This window comes from Chrysemys picta, chromosome 12 (genome assembly GCF_011386835.1).
Source record: "Chrysemys picta bellii isolate R12L10 chromosome 12, ASM1138683v2, whole genome shotgun sequence".
Taxonomy (NCBI): Eukaryota; Metazoa; Chordata; order Testudines; family Emydidae; genus Chrysemys; species Chrysemys picta.
The window spans coordinates 39,105,403-39,123,041 of record NC_088802.1 but is presented as its reverse complement, the minus strand read 5'-3'; the positions used below and the strand labels follow the sequence as shown (position 1 = coordinate 39,123,041).

The 17,639-nt window shown below is 48.9% G+C and overlaps 1 protein-coding gene across 6 annotated transcripts; it reads left to right on the top strand.

The window, feature by feature from the left end:
• The first annotated feature begins 11,605 nt into the window (after nt 1-11,605).
• Nucleotides 11,606-16,731, top strand: LOC101936734 (urotensin-2 receptor). 6 transcript variants are annotated; one of them, XM_005297576.5, is made up of 3 exons: nt 11,606-11,886; nt 12,565-12,859; nt 14,969-16,731. In XM_005297576.5, exon 3 carries the CDS (start codon nt 15,145-15,147, stop codon nt 16,291-16,293), a length of 1,149 nt encoding a protein of 382 aa, XP_005297633.2. In that variant the 5' UTR covers nt 11,606-11,886; nt 12,565-12,859; nt 14,969-15,144; the 3' UTR covers nt 16,294-16,731. The 6 variants fall into 6 exon arrangements, with proteins under 6 accessions (XP_005297633.2, XP_065419447.1, XP_065419449.1 ...); XM_065563375.1 differs by having other exon boundaries at nt 11,679-11,886; nt 14,974-16,731; XM_065563377.1 differs by having other exon boundaries at nt 11,720-12,026; nt 14,974-16,731.
• Nucleotides 16,732-17,639: the final 908 nt, after the last annotated feature.

The window sequence follows — 17,639 nt, the reverse complement described above, 5'->3', positions numbered from 1 at the left end:
TTTTTGTTCTGTATTTGTACATCACCTAGCACAAAGGGGTCCTGGGGTCATGATTTAAACTGTGTGTAAGCCATGCCTGCTTGGGGTGGTGCTCTGTCCCCCTCTGGTGGTGGCTAGGCCAACTAGAAATTGATGATTCTGCTGGCACATGAGCTAAGCCAGTGGTTCTCAACCTTTTGGGGCTCAGGACCCATTTGCAAATGGTTATAGCCTGTCGTGACCCAGTAAGTAACTGGGGGTGGAGGCCCTGGGGTGGTTTCGGTCAGATCCTGTCCTCTGGGGGGGATTGGGTCCTGCCTGGCACTCACCCCACAGTGGTGGCTCCTGCAGCTCCGGTGCTGTGGGGCTGGCTGGGCTTGGCTCTGCGCTGTGGGCGTTGCAAGCTCCGGTGTTGCAGCACCACTCAGGGTTAGCCCCACCCCCCTGACTAGACCAAATTTGTGAGAGTGGAGTTGTGACCTGACTTATGGGGTGGCAGTGCCACTCACTCAAACTTGGCCTACCTAGACTTCCGTTATCATGATGGCTGGGCTAAACCACAGTGGCACTGGGACCCCAGAGGCTGCAGTGTCTGGAGCAGGGAGGCGAGCCCAGCCAGTCGCCTGGGATAGGAGCTGCCACATGACAGCTGACAATCCACCCAGGGGTGCCAATGTCACATATGCATCTAACGTAATCCTTAAGGATGTGCCTATGTTGCTTTAGTGGATTCCTATGAGAAGGCTCCAGCTTGGTTTTTACTGTGAGTGGTTTGTAAGGATGAGAATTTTAGATCACTTCCCCATTACAATTTACATGCAGGGAACTTTATGTAAAGGATAGATAATTGGGCTGGAAGGGGAGAAGTGAGACATCATCTCCACGTGTGCTGGAAAGCATGTATTAAATGGCATTCTCCACACTATTCGCAGCAGTCAAACAATGACCTTTGCACGCCCAGCGTAGCTGGATTCCCTTCGCCCTGTGAACAGAGTAATTGAATTCTCCCTGATCCTTCCAGGCACTGAAAAGGTCCCATTGTGGGATAGAGAGGTCGGCGGAAAAAGAAGCTTGAGCAGCATATCTTTGACTTGTTAATAAAAATGTAAATGTGTCTGTGTGGGTTGGGGAGCCCCTGTCTGCGGATCTAGGAGAGCAGCTTGCTCTAACATTCTTAATGAGACAGCTGACTCCACTGTGTATGAGTGGCACATTAGCCATACTAAGAGGCAGCCAGGGGAGGCAAGGGCTGCTGTCATCTCTGTAAAGTCAAAGTCACTAGTTTCATTTAAAGAGAGACGGGAGGAGGAAGCAGCGGGGCTGGAACAATTTTCATACTGGGGGTGCTGAGACCATTAAACTGAACTGTAAACTCTGGATATAATGGAAATCTCTTCAAGCCAGGGGGTGCAGGAGCACCCCTAATTCCAGCACCTATGGGAAGAAGGTTCGCCTTGACACTTTTGCCAACTTCTTTGTCATCTCTAGATATCTGGTGTTTTTCTTAAATCCTGAGTTCTGGGAATCATGTGATTAGATGAGAACTTCGGCCCAAGTTGCTTGGTTGAAAGAAACAAAGCAAGGAGCTGTGACTGATTGCACCCTTCACACAAATGCATGTGGTTGAAATGAGACTCGGACATGCGTGTGTGTTCTCTTCTCCACATGGGGTCAGATTAATGCAGGCCTCTAACCAGCGTGCAGATCCCAAGTCCACTGCGTCTTTCCCTTGGGTTCCATGGGCTTCAGATCAGGCCCACTAGACTGAACCTATAGTCAGTCCACACAAGCCCATCTGACATACAGTCAGTCCACACAAGCCCATCAGCCCAGGAGAGGGCAGTGATACAGGATAGGATATTACAGCAGGCTTATTTTTCCAAGTGACTATTCATTCCCAGTGTATGAGGACTAGACTAACAAAGCAGAGCTGTTTAATTTAGCTTGATTGACCCCGGAAGCCATGTGGTCCCAGGCAAAGTGAGATCGGCATCCTTCTGCATATCAGCGGCAGATGCCGCATACGTACATCTGTTGCATAAATAAGGCATCAATAACAGGCTTTTCCCTGAAGGGTTTCACTCTCTTAAACCAAGAGGGTGATGTAAGTGGCTTGCATATGAAAGCCAAAACCGGAGATCAGTCCTGCCAGCCAGCTCTAAACTCAGTCTCGTCCCAGCTAATCTCCAACATTAATGATTCTAAAGAGAATCCCTAGCACCAATCTGAGACCAGCTCACAGTCAGCTTTGAAATCCAAGTCAGGTCTGGAAGGAATGCCCAAGGCAAAGGGATAGTCACGATGCAGATTCTGGTTCTGGGAGCTATAAAGAACCCAACAGTGATAGATGGGAGGGTAGATGGACAGAAAAAACAGGCTGGCTATTTGTTTAATGGGAAAGAGTTCTTTAGGATTTATGCATTTTTTAAACAGAATGTGTAGTTAACAGCATTGCACATATGCATCCCAGGGCAGACGACGGCCAACGCCTGCCCACTCTCTTTGGGAGCAGCAGAGGACCCTCACCCAGTAGAACTTGTGCAGTTCTGCTGTGGAAGGGGGCACGGTACAGGAGCTTGGAACCCCTGTGGGATACGTGCACCCCCACAGGCTACCGATCTCAGCTCCATGAGAACTCTCTGCAGACCAGAGGGCAGGTGGAAAAGCAGCAGAGAGCAGAGCTGGTGCATCCACTGGCTGATCTCCCGCCTTACAAGGGATTACAAGTGTCAAGGCGAACCAGCCCTGAGGACTACTGCCATCCTGAGGCTGCAGTCTCTCTGCCCATGGAGTCCTTGGAGGCTCCCTGTTGACATGGCCAACGAGGACACTCATCCTAATGTTGGGCTTTAGTATCCTGGAATCTGAAGCAAGCCAGCTGGCTCATGTCCCACAAGCGGCCATCCATGGTGATGTCCTGCCTTTGTAGTGCCTTGATCTGGAGTCAAACCAGTCGGGTTGGAGGTGAAATGATGTCACCTAATAAGCTTTGTAACCATAGATCACAGGATCAGCTGTTCATTGCTAATTATCAAGGGCCAGGAGATTCTTCCTGCTGCATAGTAGGGAGGGAAGCAAACCATGGGAAGAATGGTTGAGAAGCTCCCTGCACCAACAGCATGTATCCTCTGCCCTGGGGGGTCCATACAAGCCTTTCTGCCCAGCCGCTCACTGCTGGGACTTGCTGGGTCAGAGCAGAGCATAAGCTCTTTCTAAGACACTTTATCCAGAATGCCACTGGGAAAGATGGGGGAAGCTCCTGGTGACATTAACCTTTCCTTTATCCCTCCCACCCTTTCATGGCATGGAAGGGCAGGGCCCTAACCATCAGTGCAGGAGGTATGGAGCGGGAACCTGATTTATCTGCAGATCCTTGGGGGATAAAGGTCATGCCCTCTGCCCTTTCCACTTGACTCTGAGGGGAACATTCATGAGAACCACCTGGAGGTTTTGCAATATTTTCCCAGCCCTGGGCTGTTCCACGGGAAGAGAAGCATTTAGGCCAGAAGTACTGTAGAGCAGAGAGTCAGCTAAAAATTTATTAAAGAATAGACTTTGGTTGCATCTCATCTCTCCTAATATCTGTGAGTGAAATTCACCCCCAAGCAGAGGGCAAAAGGCCCAGGCACCACTGAAGTGATGCATAAACCTCATGCGGGGCCTTCTGCTGAGGAGTGAATCTCCCCCTGCATCAATACAGCATTTATACACACAGCCTCAGTGTAAAGCGTTCTAGGTGCGGGGGAAACAGACTCTTTAGCCGAGTCTTCCTTCTGACTATTACGATCCCATGGTTTTCTTCCATGTGGTGCAGCCTACGGCAAAGCAAAAATGACTTGGAAAGGAGAGGACAAATGGCATTTACCTACAGGATCAGATGACAAAAAAACAACCACCACCAAACAGGAAGAGAGACAAAAATGTCAAGAGAGTAGGGTGAAGTCTCCAAGTGCATTGGCTGGGTTAGGGCATCTCTTGCACCAGCAAGGACAAAGCAGGAAGAGTGAGCACAGGAAGCTCCCAGCAAACAGCATTTTCAAGGCTGAGACCCATTTGCGAGCTTAGCTGGCACATTAACTCGTGCTCAAGTCCTCTAGGGCTAGCGCTGTTTAAATGTACAGTTACTCAGAACAAGAGAGGAACCAGGGACTGCTGAGTCGTTCCCCTGACAGTGAATAGCAACCTACTCATTTACTCATTGTCAGCCACCGCTCCAGGGGGGTCCTGGATTCAGCTCTCAGCCTCCTACACACTTAGGTGCTGGCAGTTCAGCATGGAAGCACCTGGCAGTGGAAATGAGTTTGCATTACAGCTGCGTAGACTGTGGCTAAGCAAAGCGAAAGTGTGCCATTGGGCCTTAACCTCTTCACGCCACCAGTGCTATGTCTCCTACTGATGTGCAGCTCATTGATTGTAATGGCAGATGATGACACTCTGGGGTGCAATCCAGATCCATGAGGTGTTGTGTCACTCCTGCCCTGCAACTTTGGATACCGTGCAATGCTTTGCTGCTGTAGCTCCCACCTGGGCCGCTCACAAACACCCTGCAGGTGTCTGCATCCAGGCACAACCCTGGCTCCACCAACGCTGACCCTGCAGCCTGTCAGCAAACACCAGCCACACTCTGGCTTCCAGCAGCCTTGATTACTACTCGGAGAGTGATCCCAACAGACTCCCAGTCCTGAATTTCCCCACAAAAAACATGTGTTCTGCACTGTCCAGCCCTCTCCTGGACAGTCCAGATATATTAGATCCATTTAGGGGAATCAATATACAACAGTCTGCTACCATAAAATGGAGTTACCCAAACAATTCACAACAGTGGATTAGTTTTAATTAAAGAAGAAAACAAGTGTATTTAACTACAAAGAGAGGTTTTAAGTGAGAACAAGTATAAGGCATTAAAGTCAGAAATGGTTAGAAGAGAAATAAAGATAAAACACATCCTAGGTACTAAAACTTAACCAACTAGACTTGGTTCAAGATAAAAATTTTACCACATGCTCCCAGCAACAGGGCTGACCAAATTTCAGGTCAGGAGCTCTCCCAAAGTCAAACAGGCTGGTTTTTTTTGTCTTCTTAGGTGAAAAAGATAGAGACGGATAGGGTGATACACATTGGGGTGGTTTTCCCCACACTTTATAGTCCAGTCCCCCTTTGAAATGCCTTTTCCTGAGGGTTACCCCTAGATAAAGTTCATTCCCATTGTGAGGATGGAGACAAGGCATCTCATGGCAAAAGAAGTTTCATGTTACTGGTTGCTAAGATGCAGATCTGTTTGCTCCTGCCCCCCTTAGTTGCCCAAGAATGGTCACTTGGCAGGTGATGGTCCATCAACTTTGATGACAGCTGGCTAGAGGCATCAGCTTGTCCTTTGTCTTTGAGAAACTGGTTTACCTCCTCCCCAGACTTGCCTGGTAAACACACCTCAGTCATGAACTAAGCTGAAATCATAACTTTATATATAATGTTGCTACTCATATCTCAACATGATATTACTGACCAGCAAGTTATTACACTGTGGAGCTCAAAAGCTTGTCTCTCTCACCAACAAAAGTTGGTCCAATACAAGATATCACCTCACCCACCTTGACTCTCTAATACCCCTGGTGTTATTAGCCCCCTTTTACAGATGGGGAAATTGAAATCCTGCAAGGATGAGCATTTTATCTACAGTTCTAAAGGAAAGGTCAAGTTCGCTAGCCCGCTGGCAAGTCATGTTCAGTGTTGAGTCAGTTTGTCATGGTTAAACCCTCCCAGGACCAGGGTTTAATCAGTTAGCGCACAAGGGCAAGCACTTGCCTTTGTCTGACTGCAAAGACAAAGCCAGCATCACGGCAGCTAACACAATATTCAAACACAAAGTTTTGTAGTAAAGACAACGACCCAGATTTTTAAGGGTATTTAGGTATTGCTCTCCCCTCAGCACTGCAATGTCTAGCTGATTTAGGATCCTATGCCTCATTTTCAAAAGGGATTGAGGTGCTAAGGAGCCAAAAATGCCATTGGCATGACTCCCCCTGCTGTTAACAAAAGTCATGCATGTAGATGAGTAAACCAAGTCAGACAAACGAGAACCGTTGTCCAGCTCCAACCCCCGTCCTCCTCTAGAGCCGACCTGGAACAAAAACGTTTCTGACTGAAGTGTTCCAGGGATATTTTCCCCTATGTATTTTGCATTTTACCTGCCTCTGCCCAGGCTGCTCCCTGCAGTGCTGAAGAGGCACTTTACTAAGTCTTATGAAAGAAATAACAGACAAAATGTATATGCCTTCCCTAATCTGGCAGGCTGCTCAATGTCGCAGGAAAATCAGTTATCACAACTTTTGTAGCCAGACATGGACGTGGAAAAGCTGGGTTTGAGGAGATTTACAGCCCAGGTCTGTAGCCCCAAGAAATGTGGATAATTCGGGTAAGCTTTGAAATAGCAATCACATTGAAGGGTGTCAAGTATCAGAGGGGTAGCTGTGTTAGTCTGGATCTGTAAAAAGCAACAGAGAGTCCTGTGGCATCTTATAGACTAACAGATGTATTGGAGCATGAGCTTTCGTGGGTGAATACCCACTTTGTCAGATGCATGTAATAGAAATTACCAGAGGCAGGTATAAATATGCAGGCAAGAATCAGTCTAGAGATAACAAGGTTAGTTCAATCAGGGAGGATGAGGCCCTCCTCTAGCAGTTGAGATGTGAACACCAATGAGGAGAAACTGCTTTTGTAGTTGGATAGCCATTCACAGTCTTTGTTTAACCCTGAGCTGATGGTGTCAAATTTGCAAATGAACTGAGGCTCAGCAGTTTCTCTTTGAAGTCTGGTCCTGAAGGTTTTTTTGCTGTAGGATGGCTACCTTTAAATTGAAGAGTGTGTCTCTCTTGTGCCACTGTGGAGAACAGATCCCCCTTGCCTTGTGTGCTGTAGAATCATTATGGTTATTTTTATTACTTATTCATTGGTTGTGTGGTGGTGAAATCAAAAAACCTCAATCAAGATCAGGGATCTCATAGTGGTAGGTGCTATACAAGCAGATAGACCCGGTTCCTGGCCTGAAAAGTTCACAATCTAATTCCTCATCAAGGAGATGATGTTCCCTGTTACGAATAGCAATGCTTGGGACTAGACCTGGGCAAAATTTTTCAGCCAACAAACGTTTTTCCCCAGTGAAAAATGCAGATTTGGATCGAACAAAACATTTTGCAATTTTGGCAAATTGTTTTGGTCACACACATTGTTTCTACACAAATTTTTCCTTTTCTGGGGGGCGGGGTGTCGAAACAACATTTTGTTTCCAAATTTCCTCTGCTTTCATTTTAAAGTGTTTAAGAAAGCCCAAAATCAAAATGAAACATCTGGGGCTGAACAAAACATCTTGTTTGACTGAAATGACTTTTAACAAACCTTTTCAATTCCCCGAAAAGTCAAAAAAAGCTATTGGTTTTGGGCTGACCCAAAACTCCCCCCTGAATTTTTCAAAACTGACAGGAAACCAAAAAAAGTCGGTAGCCCCACTCTACTTCGGACTAAGGATCTCAAATATGAATGAATCCTGATGCTTCCAATCTCCATTTGACAGATGATTAAAGTGAGGCTAACTGAACTAGCCAAAGCCAAACAGCAAATCAGCATACAACCAGGAATAGAAACTTGAGCTTGACACTTGGGCCACATCTCTTGCCAAACCTCCCTCAAGGCTTCCCGCCAATGGCTGCCACAAGTTACTTTTGTCTGATAAGCATGTGTGGCCTGGGTTAACTCTAAAGGTAATCCCATGTGCACGGCCAACAGAATTACATTACAAATGCGTGTATTTGTAAAGCTGCTTTATGTGCTGCACAGGGTAACAGGCCATGAGTGGAAAGCCAACCATCAACTGCTTTCATAACTATGGAGAGAGCAGGATTACAAAAGGATTCTGCGAAACATTCACTGACCAGAGCAATGTCTCAGTGGAGACGGCCCTTTTGTTTACGGTCACAAAAGTTCCACAGGGAAAGGGCTCAGATTTTGCAAGTCAAAGTGTTTCCATCTGGAGAATGGCCCATACCATTCTAAAAAAAACAATCTGTGCCATTTTAGTGCTGCTACAATAGCAGCCTTCTGTTTCTACAGAACAGGATCAGTGCAGGTAGTTGTGCACTGCCAATGAAACCTCTGGGCCCGAGGAGATAGTTCAAGCAACACATCCCCATCTGAACCTTGAGCTATCTCCTGAGAAAGCCCACTCATTTCTGGGATAGAGGCACCTATCTGTTGGAAACTATACTGAGACCATCATGTTCATTTCACACAAGACACCAAGAGAGGATAACTTTTTGAGATAAGCTAGATTAGAACCACCAACCTAGTGATCAGGGCCGGCTCTGGCTTTTTTGCCGCCCAAGGCAAAAAAGCCTCCTGCCACCCCCACCCCCGCGGCAGGGGAGGGCGCCAAGCCCAGCCGCGGGCTGCTCTCCCCGGCGGCCAGAGCGCCGGGGGGAGGGCGGAGAGCCCAGCCGGGGCTCCGCTCTCCCAGACCGGTGGGAGCGCCAGGAGGAGGGCGGCGAGGCTGCCGCGGCTCCGCTCTCCCCGGCGGCCAGAGCGCCGGGGGGAGGGCGGCGAGCCCGGCCGGGGCTCCGCTCTCCCCGGCAGCCAGAGCACCGGGGGGAGGGTGGCGAGCCCGGCCGGGGCTCCGTTCTCCCTGGCGGCCGGAGCCGGAGCACCGCGCCGCCCCCCCTCCAGGTGCCGTCCCAAGCACAAGCTTGGTGGGCTGGTGCCTGGAGCCGGCCCTGCTAGTGATGAAGGATTTAGCCAGCGCAGCCCAGCCACTCAGTTCCCATTTACATTTCAAAAGATGTTTTTAGCATTAAGTTTATTTATTAATAACCTTTTCACGGAAGGCAAATTTTTAACTATTGCATTAGTGTGAAAGGGATTGGTTCTCCTCTCACTCACACATTACACTGGTACAAACTCCTGTTTCATTGAATTAGTGGGGTTACTCCTGTTTTACATTTACACTTACAAGAGGAGAATCAGGCCCAAGCGCAGGCCCAAGCGCAAGAAAATTCTTCCTACCAAATAATAACCGACAGGATGCTGCCAAAATCTTTCCAGTTATAATTCTTTTAAAGCAGCTTTTGCTAGTGATCAGCAAGAAATAACAGGGCAGTTGACAACCGAGGAAAGGACATTAACAAGAAGGAAGGGAAGAATATGATATATTTTCAGTCTGCCAAAATGCTCAACGTTAGTCATAGCAGCTGAACTGCAATTCAGAACAACAAACCAGACCCAGAACAGCAGCAGACTTACCTGGAAGATGTGCGTGTGTTGGGAAAACAGCAATGTTTTTGTGATTGACCATCTGTTCTTTCACCAGTGGAAGGAGAGGGGCAGTTTGGTAAAGAAAATCAGCTGCTTTCGATATTAATAAGAGATGGGACCTGGATGCAATTCATATCCAAATCAATGCGACCTAAATTTCAGGGTGTTTGAACGGCGGTTTTTGATGCTGGGCCCATCTCTAACAGCGATGTTGACTTTGAGCTTGGCTTTGCTGCAGAGTTAACTTGAATTATCTCTTCAGTGTTGCCTTGCCCCTAACTTGAGTCCCATCCACATACATATAACCTCTAAGATGAGCGTAGTAGTGTAGAAGGAGAGCCGTCACCTCTTGATCTCTGCGAGTCCCAAAACAAGTCTCTGAGTGCCAGCAGCAGCTCCTTTCGCTGCAAGGCCTCATACTTCTCTGCTGCATGGAGAGCTCTGCAGTCCTTTCTCTGCTTGCTCAGGGTCTCTCCCAGGCATCGCTGCATGGACAACTTTCGCCTAGATCAGACTTCCTAGGAGATCCCCTCCTTGGGAGCTTCCTTTCTCCTCAGGGGCTTTCTTCAACTGACCTCTCCTAAGTTTTTTATTAGGTCCAAGTTCTCCTAACTTAATGAATTGCCTTCCAGCTATCTAGGCAGTTAACCACCCCATGTGGAGCTAGGGTGGTCAGCTGAACCTGTCACAGGTAGGCTGGTCACCTGACCTGACTCCCCTTTCAACTGGAGCTGGCTGGCCCACAGAGAGTAAAAGGCTCAAGTTAACACAGCTCATCAGCTGCCAACAAGACAGCTCCTTGCAGCGGGAGTGTTACTGCACGGCATGGCCATTCTTCCTGGAGCGAGGCTAACTGGAGAGGAATTAACTCACCTGGAGACAGCACAAGTTAGTGCTGCAGTGAAGACACCTTAGCAACTCCAGACATTTGAGAGTACCAGCCAGCAGGAATATTAAAAATGGAGAATGAAGAAGAAATTATTCAAAAGAAGGCATTTAATCAGGACACTGACTCTTGGCTAGTAATGGAGAGATAAGAGGGAGCATAAACACACAAGACATGGAAACCTGGAATGGGCTGGGTGGACCACAGCACTGCCATGTGCTGGCGACTCAGATAAAAGACAGCAGTGTGATCTGTGCTTGGAAGTATCCTCTATCTCAGAGGTTCTCAACCAGAGGTCTGCGTCCTCCTGGGGGACACAGACTTCTTCCAGGAGGTTCATCAACTCTTCTAGATATTAGCCTAGTTTTACAACAGGCTACATAAAAAGCACTAGCGAAGTCAGTACTAACTAAAATTCCATACAGGCAATGACTTGTTTATATCACTCTAAGTACTATACACAGAAATGTAAGTACTGTACAATATTTATATTGCAATTCATGTATTTTATAATTATATGGTATAAAGGAGAAAGTGAGCAATTTGTCAGTAATACTGTGCTCGGACGCGTTTGTGTGTTTATGTCTCATTTTGTAAGCAAGTCATTTTTAAGTGAGCTGAAACTTGGGGTGCACATGACAAATCAGACTCCTGAAAGGGGTACAGTCATCTGGAATGGTTGAGAGCCACTGATCCACCTGCTGCTGCAATTGGAATGCAACCCAACAAAGTAAACTACAGGCCCGCTTGGCGTCTCCCCGGGCAATGATATAAATCAGGATGCCATTGAAGCCAAGGGGCCCAAGTCTCCTCTGACTCACGCTGGTGTAAATCAGGAACAACTTTATTGAAGTCAATGGAGTCCCTGGGTGTAATGCCAGGGTAAACGAGATAGCGTTCAGGCCCAGGATTTGCAAACCACCCTCCCAATATTCATCTGCGAAAAAAATTCCTGCTGACCCGTTAGCCTTATGATTTCTCAATCCCAGCCCCATTTTCCAGCTGCTCTCCATCCTTATTTCCTTTCTGTAACACTGATGAAAGGGAATCAGCTTAACCCTACGCTGCTTGGACAACTGTTTGCTACTGTGGGGTTAAAAAAGAAGGTGTTGTGCGTGATACCCCAACCGATGCAGGATCATCTGGCAATAAATTCTCCAGTGGAAATAAACTCGGACTCCTCTTTCCAGCTGATATCAGCATTGAGGAGCACACGGTTTCCTGGGCCAGGCAAACCTCCCCACAGGAATTTAACCCTTTCTCAGCCGATGCTTGGAGATTTGCGTCAGATTGGGCAGGCTAAATAGATGCTTAGAGGTTTTGAATATAACCAGTGCCGGAGGTTAAGTCAAACAGCACTGACATGTTGCAGTCACAGCTGGGTGGCGGCCAGTCAGGTGGGGAGACAGCCAAACCAGCCTCAACTACCAAAATGCTGCTGCTTTAAACAGGATCTCAGCTAGCTGCAGTCAGAGCTACCCGATGCCTAACGTCATGGAGCAACATAAATAGCAGGCAAAGGGGGCACAGATTTCAAACACACGTGGCGAGGTAGCTTCTGAGCACTGCCTTTGCAGACACACGGAGGTCTCTCGCTGTCTGCCCAGGCTTGTCCTCGCTTTTGGAAAGTTCTGGCTCCAAGACCCCCTTTTAAAAACAAAACAAAACACCACCATTTTATTTTTCCCTAGGAAACTTCAGCAGCTGGATTTAAAAGACAGGTTTGAGCATGAAGCTTCATTTCTCTTGTAGCTAAATGGAACGTGCCAGGGCTACCGAAGCGGTGCTGGGGGAACAGGCTGGACCAGCTGGGAAACCTGTGACTGCTGAGAGATGCTCTGAACTGCTGCTTGGAGGGAACGTGTGTGTGTGTGTGTGTGTGTGTGTGTGTGTGTGTAGGGGTGTATAGGCTGTGTATAGGGGGGGGTGTATGGGGCCAAATGGGGGAGTCTATGGGGGGTGTATGTATGGGGAGTGTAGGGGTGTATGAGTATGGGGGGTGTACAGGGGTGTGTGTCTGTGTGGTGAAATGGGGGTGTATGGGGGTGTGTAAAGGGAGTATATGGGGGGTGTATGACTGGGGGTAGGTGAATAGGGGTGTATGAGTGTGGGGGGTGTACAGGGGTGTATGTGTGTGGGGGGGATGGGTGTATGGGAGGGTGAATGGAGAGGTGTGTGTGGGGGGGCGAATGGGGATGTGTATAGGGGGTGTATGAGTGTGGGGGTGTACAGGGGTGTATGAGTGTGGGGGTGTACAGGGGTGTATGTGTGTGTGTGTGTGTATGGGGATGGGTGTATGGAGGTGTGTGTGTGTGGGGGGGGGGGGGGGGAGGTGCACGGGGGTTTCGTGATGCCAGCTACTACTACTACCTGCTTTAAAACGGTCACAATTTCCCCAGGTTGCTGAATTTTGCAGCTCCCAGCCTGGGGAGCCGCCCAGCCCGTGGGCTCTGTGTGATCAGGTGAAGCCTTGGAAGTAACGTTGTCCGGAGCTGAGCGAACTCAGCGCTTGGAGCAGGCGGAGCGGAGCGCAGCAGAGAGCGGGAGGTGCCGGGCTTTCCCCGCAAACCTGCCCTTTGATCCAGGCGCTGCGCTCCTCTTCAAGCGCCCAGCGCGAAACCTAGCTGAGCTGCAGGACCCGAGCGCCGGGCCCTTGGAACAGACCCCCCGCCCCGCCCCGTCCCATCGCTCCAGGTAGGTCTTGGCTGCCAGTCCAGAGCAGGTGCGCTCCTAACTCGGGTTGCACACGCAGTGAAGACAGAGCGACTCCGTCTTTAGCTCGAGCTCCAGCCTGGGGCTGAAGCGGAGCCGCTCCACCGAGCGGGGCGCACCCAGGGCTTCCCCCAGCGGAGCCGCGGAGCAAAGCCCCCCGGGGCGGCTCGCTGGGGCTGGCGGGGCGCGGATGGCGCATCTAACGGGATGCGCTGGGGACCGGGGTGGAGGGGGGCCGCCGCTGTCTCTGTCGTGGGGCTCGCTGTCCCGGGCGGCCCGGCAGCGGGGCGAGACGAGGCGATGCCCGGGTGAAGGAAGGGAGGAGAGGGTAGCTGGAGGGGCGCAGGTGCCCGAGGGGGAGCTGGCAGGGGCTGTGCAGTTCTGCTGGGCTCTGGAGCATCTGACGGGCTGGTTTGGCGGTAACAGAGCAGACCTGGCCAGGCTGGGTGGAGAATGGGCCCTGCTGGGCTCTGATCCCCCCCTCCCCCGCTGGGGTGTTTGCCCCTGCAGAGGCTGGGGACGGATAATGGGTTTATTGGAATGTCTAGTCTCCTGTACCCCTCCCCCAAGGGCTGTGCTGGGGAAGGGGAGTCTCTAGGCACCAGACTGGCCAGGTATATGGACCCTCCGCCTCATTGGCACTGCCATGTCCTGGCGGAGCAGTGGTGTCTGGGTGGGCCAGGTGGAGGCGTGGGCAAGCCATGGGGTGGAGGTGCACATCCTCCACCCTCGGGCTCATGGCGGCTGTAGTGTTGTTCCCACCCTCCCTGCAGCCATAACCAGGGAAGGGCCCCGGGCACTGTGGGTCCATTGCCAGGGAGCTCATGGGATGAAGGGCAAGAGCCAGAACTGCTGTGGAAGCACTGGGCCTCTCAGGGATCTGCCCAGGTTGGGGGTTGGCCCCACTGCCTCTCTCATGATCAGGCCCAAGGGGACAATGTGGAGGGAAAGCTCAGCTGGGGGCAGCCTGGCATGGATTAGGTACTCCAGAACCTCCTCCTGGGGAGTTTTCCAAGGGAAGGGGCGAACACAGAGTGTGTGTGGAGGTCTTCATGGAGAGCACCAGGTCGAAAGGGTTTGGAAATTCAAGCACTGTAGAGAGTGTCTCTACGTACACACTCAGAGAGAGCATGCAAATTCATTCTAGTTGAGTCAAAATAAATAACAATTGTATATACACTCACAGTGGAGCTCACTTTTAGTGAATTCGCCTATAGTGTGATTTTATACTCAAGTAGCGTATTGTTTTTTTGCAGTTAACCGCCATGTGCAAATTGCAATCTAGGTAAGAACCTCAGAGAAAAGTTGTTCTGTGAAGAGCATGACTTCTCTGTGTAAGGCTGCTGTGTGGAACTCAGTTTGTGTGTACATGTGTAACACACACACACACAAAATAGAGAAGAACAGAAGTACTTGTGGCACCTTAGAGACTAACAAATTTATTAGAGCATAAGCTTTCGTGGACTACAGCCCACTTCTTCGGATGCATCCGAAGAAGTGGGCTGTAGTCCACGAAAGCTTATGCTCTAATAAATTTGTTAGTCTCTAAGGTGCCACAAGTACTCCTGTTCTTCTTTTTGCGGAGACAGACTAACACGGCTGCTACTCTGAAACCTAACAAAATAGAGAGAGATTTGGTTGCAGATCGTTAATTGAAGGCTTGCTATCCCTCTTCTCGATAGCTTAGACTCCTCCATATTGGGAAGTTTAAGAATTGCCAGAGCAGACTGGTTTCATAGTGGTGATGGCTGTTAACCCTCAGAAGACCATTCTTTTTCATCATCAAATAGAAGCCTGTCCAGTCTTGTGGTAGTGGTTATAAAACCCTTTAGTGATCTGCACGTCCTCCTAAACTTCCCTCTGACTAGCAACCTGGGAAATGGCACTATAGTGAGGGGTAGGGCCCTCCACAGCCTGATCTTGCAAAAAATCACGTGCATCTTTGCACACGCAAGTAATCCCATTGCAGAACATCTGCAGCCTGCACAAGCAGTGCAAAAATGTACCTCAGAGTGGGGTGGCTACCACGTAATAATCTCTGTCATTTTGCCAAACATCTAACTCACTGTTTTTCTGATACATTTTGCCTAGTGTAGAAACTGGGATCTATTGTGCAGATCATTGTCAGGGAGTCCTTTCTCCATCCGATGAAAACCTGCTAAGAAATGATCCTGCTTCTCGTACCTGTTCAACTCCGCCGGCTGAAAAGAACTGACCTGGGAATGCCCAAGGTATGAGAAGAGCCGCTGAGTTAGCTATTCAAGAGGATGTCTGTAAATGAAGAGCTAGAGAGCAGGTTTTCAGCAACCACCACGATGGCCATGGAGGCAAGTGAAGGGAGCCCATTCAAAATCAGCCCCAACATTTCCTACAATGCCACCTGGGACAGTGCTCCAGCTGCCAGTTCAATGGAGGACATGATAGCCACTTGCACCATCGGGACTATCCTCTCCATTATGTGCGTGATCGGTGTGACAGGCAACGTCTACACCCTGGTGGTGATGTGCCATTACATGAGATACTCTGCCTCTATGTACATTTACATCATTAACCTTGCCTTGGCAGATCTGCTCTACCTGCTCACCATCCCTTTCATCGTTGGGACATACTTCATCCAGGAATGGTACTTTGGAGACGTCGGCTGCCGCATCTTGTTCAGTCTGGATTTCCTTACCATGCACGCCAGCATCTTCACCCTGACGGTCATGAGCACAGAGCGTTACTTCGCGGTGCTGAAGCCCCTGGACACGGTGAAGAGGTCCAAAAGCTACCGGAAAGCCATTGCCATCATCATCTGGGTGGTGTCTCTGCTGCTCACACTCCCAATGCTCATCATGATCCAGCTGGTGCAAAGAGACAGCAAAAGCATCTGCCTGCCCACCTGGAGCAAGCTGTCCTACAAAATCTATCTGACCATCCTCTTCTGTACCAGCATTGTGGGCCCAGGGGTGATCATTGGATACCTTTACATTAGACTAGCCAGGACCTACTGGGTGTCCCAAACAGCCTCTTTCAAACAGACCAAGCGGCTGCCTAACCAAAAAGTGCTGTATCTAATTTTCACGATAGTGCTGGTCTTCTGGGCTTGCTTCTTGCCCTTCTGGATCTGGCAGCTTCTCTTCCAATATTACGAATCCTTCCCGTTGTCCCCCAAGGCCATGAGGAACATTAACTATCTGACAACCTGCCTGACCTACAGCAACAGCTGCATCAACCCTTTCCTCTACACCCTGCTGACCAAAAACTACAAGGAATACCTGAGGAACAGGCAACGCTCTTTCAATAGCAGCAGCGGGTACTTCCAGAGGAGGAATCGATTTCAGAGGATTTCTGGGAGATCCCTTTCCACAAGCAGTCAGCATTGCACAGAGACTTACGTGCTCACTCATGTTCCTGTGGGAAACAACAGTGCCTGAAGGTAAAACACATCTCCAAGGAAAAAAAAATCAATATTGACTTCAGTGTTGCGTTGCTTGAAAGTGCAACATTATAAAGGCAAAATCTTAGCAGATTCATAATGTGTTAACGCTGAGTCCAGAGATTGTGCCATCGCAATCTGCACTCATTTATTTCCAATGCCATTGATTTTGTTTCTCACCCAAAGCCTTTTGGTTTTTTAATTCTTTTTTTTTTTTATGGTGTATTGATGTATTTCTCTCCCATCTGTAATGACAGCCTGTAATATTGACACTTTTTTATGATTACAGCTGTCCCACAACATTTTAAAATTAAGTTATTGAAATATTAGTTTAGATGGTTTTTTTTTTTTTAAGCAACAATGCTAGACTAGACGTGGCTGGTTGTATAAGAAGTGAAAACAGTACAATTAAAGAAAAAGCAGCTTGTGTTTCTGACATGTGTGTTAATCCAGTTTGAATTTTGTAGGGAGGTTACTGGAGGGTTTGAGGGAAGCGTGGTTGGTTCTGGACTAACTCACCCTGGTTTTACAGTGGTATAAATCCACAGTGCCTGATTCTCCTTCATTCTAGTTACTGTAATGGTTACTGGTAGTAGCAACCTACTGGTGTACATGGGAAGAGAATCAGGTCTCATGCGTGGGTCTTACCCCATGCTTTGGTCAGGGAACACACAAATGAGAGTCCTCAGCTGTCTCCTGTGCACTGAGTCAGAATACTCGATGGTCCAAGGTGGGATGGAGAACTTTTCACTCACCCCCCGGGTGACCTTTCCTTCCCCTCCCCCAGTAATTCTCCTCCCCCATACACAAGTGAGAATCAATGGCAGCTGACACCATTAGCACAGACGGGCATCGTCAATGTTAGTAACACCCCTCAAACCAAGCACACGTCTCGGAGAGTGGCATTTTGAGCTTTCTCCAATGGCGCCTAAGACCAGCTTCCCTTAGATGCTCACAGAACGAACACAGGAGTCCTCCTATCGCTTTGACCCCTGTGATGATAACGCTATGCCATGCAAAAGGAATTGCAGCCGAAGGACAGAATTAGAAGCAAATTAAAGGCATGGGGCCAAACTCGGAGCTGCTGTGAGCGAGGAACATTCCGCTGGTATGAACTGCACTCACTTATCCAATGTAGCTGGTAACCTTCTGTTCCCGAACAGAGCATTTTACACTGTGAGTGGGGATAAGAGAAGCTGTATCTATAACACTTCTTGCGCATTTTTAAAAAGAATTCTCTGCATGGATCTAGCAACCCCTCCGCTGAGGTCTCAAAGCATGTTACCAAGGAGGGGAAACATTATCGTCTCCGTGTTATGCACAAGGAAGCCGAGACACAGCGTT

Coding starts and splice junctions, on each gene's coding strand:
- LOC101936734 (XM_005297576.5), top strand. CDS start 15,145: ATGTCTGTAAATGAAGAGCTAGAGAGCAGGTTTTCAGCAACCACCACG.